This window comes from Gavialis gangeticus, unplaced genomic scaffold (assembly GCF_001723915.1).
Source record: "Gavialis gangeticus isolate Ggan-Ray unplaced genomic scaffold, GavGan_comp1, whole genome shotgun sequence".
NCBI classification, from domain to species: Eukaryota; Metazoa; Chordata; order Crocodylia; family Gavialidae; genus Gavialis; species Gavialis gangeticus.
The window spans coordinates 82,928,097-82,933,367 of record NW_017729031.1 but is presented as its reverse complement, the minus strand read 5'-3'; the positions used below and the strand labels follow the sequence as shown (position 1 = coordinate 82,933,367).

The 5,271-nt window shown below is 46.1% G+C and overlaps 1 protein-coding gene across 3 annotated transcripts in view; it reads right to left on the bottom strand.

Moving 5' to 3' along the window:
* LOC109301903 (caspase-8-like) overlaps nt 1-5,261 on the bottom strand; it is an 11,763-nt gene extending 6,502 nt beyond the window's left edge. For 2 of the 3 annotated variants that reach the window (XM_019523211.1, XM_019523213.1), the window contains exons 1-4: nt 4,938-5,261; nt 2,238-2,343; nt 480-618; nt 332-382 (exon numbers count right to left, since the gene is read on the bottom strand). In XM_019523211.1, the coding sequence (XP_019378756.1) occupies nt 332-382; nt 480-618; nt 2,238-2,343; nt 4,938-5,242 (601 nt within the window). In that variant the 5' untranslated portion in view covers nt 5,243-5,261. The remainder of the gene's footprint in view (nt 1-331; nt 383-479; nt 619-2,237; nt 2,344-4,937) is intronic. The other variant, XM_019523212.1, reaches the window with a different exon arrangement.
* Between the last annotated feature and the right edge of the window lie 10 nt (nt 5,262-5,271).

The window sequence follows — 5,271 nt, the reverse complement described above, 5'->3', positions numbered from 1 at the left end:
GAGGGGGCTTGTGGCAGAGCCCCCTCCCACAGCGTGGGGCACTGGGGGGCAGCAGGGACTACTCCCCTGCCTGGCAACACCTGCTGAGTCAGGGCTTTTTTTTAAACAAGTGCAGGGACCTGGGGCAGGCAGGGCAAGCCATTGCTGGGAGAGTGGGCGGGGGATGGGCCTGGCTGATTAGGAGATTCAGCAGCAGCCGAATCGATTCAGGACAGTGATTCAAATCACTGTCCCCCGAATTGGCTGAATCTGAATCCGAAGCGAATACTAGCCACTTCACACAGGCCTATTAAGCGGTGCTAACTTGCAACTTCTTGGAAAAGCTTGTTACCTTCAGAGAATCCTGTTTGACCCATGTGCGCTTCTGTGATGATCATTTCCTCTGCGTATGAGAGACAGTCATGTTCAGTTACACATTCACAGCACTACAGGACTGATTTGTCAATTCAAGAATAACTTAAGTGAAAAGAGCCTTTTACCCGTTGAGTTTAATTCATACTCCTCAATTTTCTTGAGCAGGGTCTTGTCAAGTTTCTCACAATTAGTCTTCAGTGTACTCAGGTTATCTTCTCCCAAAATCCCCTTCTTCTCCATCTCAATCAAAATATCGATCATTGTCTGGACAAGCACAAAGGCAGTTTTCTTTTAGGGTATGTCTGCACAGCCACTGGGAGGTGTGACTGAGGTGAACGTGGGTGAGTTGCCTGTAATGATGTCACTATTGGCAGCAAAAACCACAGTGGCTCAGACTTTTGGTCTGGGGTACACAAATCCAGCTGGAACCACAGGAACTTATCCTGGGCAGCCAGCCCACACTGCCACTGTGCCACTGTGAATTCACCGATGTTGGTATGCCAGACTATGTCTCCTTATGCCCCAGTGCCACTTCCCACCGGTGGAGCACACACCCCTTGGAGACACCGCTTTCTTTCCATGGTCTCTGATCTAGAAGCTCACCCCATCCTCACAGGTGTTGAGACCCCCTACCACTGATCAACTGATACCCCCCCTACAACAACCTGTCCTGGGAACTGAAGCTCAACCAGGCCAACCTGGATCCACAGCAATGCCCTCTTATATTTATAACTTCTTACACTGAAATGATCTCCACAGCCACATTAACTGTACATAAGGCTGACTTGAGAACAGCCACCTCTGGAAAAGCAGTCTTAGAAGTGCACAGCAATTTAAAAAGAAAGTAAAGATGACCTCACCCAGTGTAGAACCTGCAGAGAAACTCAAGTAGGCAGAATGCCATCACCCAAGGAGGAACCTGGTCACCCTGGTGGTATTCAAATGCAAAACCCGACCCAACTGATTTCACTGAATAATCAGATCCACTGAAGAGTACAATTCTGAGTCTCCCCCAAAAGCCAGCCCCTCCAGCAGCTCAGCATCCCCAACACGAGCAGAGATAGGACATGACATTTGTTGAACTTTTCTGTCTTCCTTTAATTTCATTTGTAGAGAGTGAAATTAAATATTCAGTCCACTACAGATTGTACGTTTCTGTGTTTGAACTGCTCTCAGTATGATTTCCACATTGACACTGGCCAGGGAGAGGACTGTCTGGACTTAAGCAGGCAAGATGGTACTTAAGGCACTGAGCTAGGTGTCGGGAGACCCAGGTGGCTTCCTCGTTCTGACACTGACTCACTCTATGACCTTGAGTAAATCACTTAATTCTTATGCCTCAGCTCCTCATCTGTAAGACGGGGACACAGTACTCACCCACATTTGTACAGTAAGGTCAAGAGCATGGTCAAGTAAAGTCAAAGGATGAAGTATCATTAATTGAAAATCCTTACTGATAACTAGCTGGGTAACTGAAGTAACTAAAATAAATGGCTATCAAGCATCTGAAAAGCCTGACAGCTATTTGATAGAAAGCTGGTGACACAAAGACTGACTTTGCGTTTCATCCTTTCCTATTGCCCTATGCTGTCTTGTTCATTTAGATCCATGTTATCCAAGTCAGAGACTCTCTACTGTACTTGTACAGTGGCTAACCCATAAGGGCCCCATTTGCTCCCTAGAAACTACTATATTAAACATGAAAAATAATGATAAAGGCAGAAGCCAAAGGTCTGTATCCAATTACCAATCCTATCTGCTACCAAGTCTCTAGCTTCACCTTGCCAGAGACAATTTGGGAAGCTTCTGGGGATCATTTCCTGTTCCATCAACACCCCCTAACAATCGTTTGACCAGTTAAAAAGAATTAAACCACCTCTTACAGTCTCATCATCCAGTTTGCATTTCGGAAGTTCTTTCCTTAAAAGGAACTTGAAGGATTTCAGCTCATCCCTGGATATGTTTTCTGACAGCTGGAAAAGCAGGTGCCTGGAGAGGGAAAAACAGGAAATTGTTTCAATGATTTGTCAAGCAGTCAGGGCCTTCGCTGTATTAAAAACTCTCCTGGTGAGTTACACTAGAGAATACATTCCAAAAAGCATAAAGGAGGCAAGCTAGATATGCACCTTTATAAGATAACTAAATAAGATTATATAGAAAGAGAGCATAAGCTTTCATGAACCCAAATTCACTTCATGAAATGCTGAGAGCAATGGTCATTAGTCATGACAGCATCTGGTCAAGTAACTTTGGGTTCACAAAATATTGTGCTCTACATACTTAATCTTATTTAGTTAGTTAGGGTAGATATGTAAAGGTGCATATCTACCCTGCCTTCTGACCAGCTTCAGACTAAGACACCTAACTATCTCTCGAGAAAATGTGAAAGTCACGTACTATGGCATTAGCCTGGAAGGAAACTTGGGTCTCCAAGTCTAGTCCCCTACTTCAGGCAAGGTGTCACGTAATCCCTTGTAATCCCTTTCATAAACTTTGCAGAGCTCTTAATTTAAAAGCCAATAGGGTTTTTTTTGTTTGTTTGTTTTTTGTTTTTTACTCTGGCCCATGGGAAGGTTGTTTCAGAACATAACAGCTCTAATTGTTAAGGATCTTCCAATCTCCATTATCCATGGCCAGTTTATACCCATGTGTTCTTGTGACAACATGTTCCTTCAGCTTAAGTAGTTGGTTTTTAACCTCCTGATATATTTATAGGCAGAAATCATACTCCTTTCCAGTTTTTGTTTTGCTCAATTAACAACCAAGTTCTTCTAGTCTCTTCCTGAAAACAGGCTTTCCAGCCCCTGATACCCCTTTTCTGCACAAGTTTCAGCCTGCCTACATCTTTCCTGAAGATGGGTGACCTGAGTTGTATATAGGCAGGAAAGGTTCTTTGAGTAGATGTGATATATTTTTATTAGACCAACTGAGTAGCTGGAAAAAAGTTCTTGGCAAGCTTTCGGGTGCAATCACCCTTCTTCAGGCATAGGAGTCCCTGCTGGTTTGAGACTCCAAAGAATGAGAGAAGCTAAAAGTGTGGCAGGATGTCAATAAGAACGTAAGTAGCTAAAGATTAGAAAGACAAAAGGTAAAGCAGGGGAGGGAGGGGGAAGAAAGCAGGAGGGGGGAAAAAAGTCAAAGGGAGACATTACAGTGATAGAATACAAAGTAGAAAAGAGGCTGTCTGTGAAAAAGGAAATAGTTGGAGATCAGAAAAACAGGAACGAGAGAACCTAAAAGTGTGACAGGATGTCAGTGAAAATATAAATACATAGAAATAGGAAAGCAAAAGTTAACGCAGGGAAAGGAGGGGGAAGAAAGCAGGGGGGAAAGGCTAAAGGAAAAACTACAAAAAAAAGGTGGAAGAACTTTTTTCCAACTACTCAGTCTAATAAAAGATATCACATCTACCCAAAGAACCTCGCTTGCCTATGTCCTTAGACCAACATGGCTACAACCATAAACCCAACAACGGAGTTGTACATAATACTTGAGATAAGTTCTCACCAGGGCCCTGTACAATGGCACTAATACTTCCCCATCTGCACTACAAATACTCTCCTCAGGTATCCTAGGATCACACTGGCCTTTTTCATGTCTTCATCATACTGGCAGCCAATAGTCATCTTTTGACTGGATGCCCTACTATCTCCCTACTTCACCCATATCCAGGTTTCCCTCAGTCATGCAGCCTTGCACTCCATTGGTAGAACAACAGATTTTTTTTTAACTAGATTCAATCCCAGGACAACTTGGAGCTCAAGCAAGATGTCTTATGCTGCCAAACTGACGTAGTTTTTAAAATCAAGATGTGCTGCCCAGACAAAATGTATACCTATTTCTATAGGCTCAGGTTTTTTTACTGCAGACTAATTTATCACAACCCATTCTCTGTTTTCAGTGAATGGTGATAACTGCAGATTCCTAAAATTCTGTGGATAAATATGTTGAGATGTGAAATCAGATTAGTTGACACTACAGTACTGTTTGTATTGCCAGGTGATTGGAGAGATTTCCAGGTCTGTTTTCAAGCCAGCATGCAGTGCTCAAAGATCTCACATTTGACCATTCAGCATAAACTCTGAGGTTTTAAAATGGGTGGTACTCACGGATGTGTGGTCCAGGGGAGGGATTTTAGTCAAATTAACAGAAGAACCCCATGCTCCTCCCCTGCAGTGCTTCAGAAAGGTGTAAACAGCAGTTGTACCAAACACAAGCACTGATCCTAAAATTACTTGGGCTACTGCACAACACGATGGGTTACCACGCGAGTCACTGCAAGACACCTTTAAAGAAAGATGCAAGTGGGGCTTGTTCTCCATTATAAAAAGCCCAGGACAGAAGTGCACACTCCGCTCCTGCTGCTCTCTGGGGTGGCCCCGGTGCTGGGACGATGGCCCCGGCCAGGCACTGCAGCCAGCACCCCCTTGATCTGAAGCCAAGGGCAAAACTGACTGGGGGCAGCGGGAAACCAGGGCTGCAGGGGCGCCACTCACCCCTGCACAGGCACCAGGAGAGGCCAAGGCACCGGCGGGACATGTACTTGGCCGTGTACTTGACCCCCCATCCTCAGCGCCACCCACCTGAAGGGAGACACCTTGGCCCTGCCGGGGACCTGCAGCTCCAGCTCCATCTCCTGGCGGCTGGAGCCCAGGTGCTCGCTCAGGAGGTCGATGCGGTGGATGCGGAAGAGCAGCTCCTTCAGGAAGGCCAGGTCGTCCTCGGCCAGCAGGCCCTGCTCCTGCAGCGCCAGGAAGAAGGCCTGGGGCTCCCGGATCGCCTCCTGCTTCCGCAGCGACACGTGCTCCAGGCTCAGGAACTTCAGCGCCGCCAGGTCCTCCGAGGCCAGCGCCTCGCTCAGCCCGAACAGCAGGCGGAGGAAGTCCATCCTGCCACTGCCGTCGCCGCCCGCCTGTC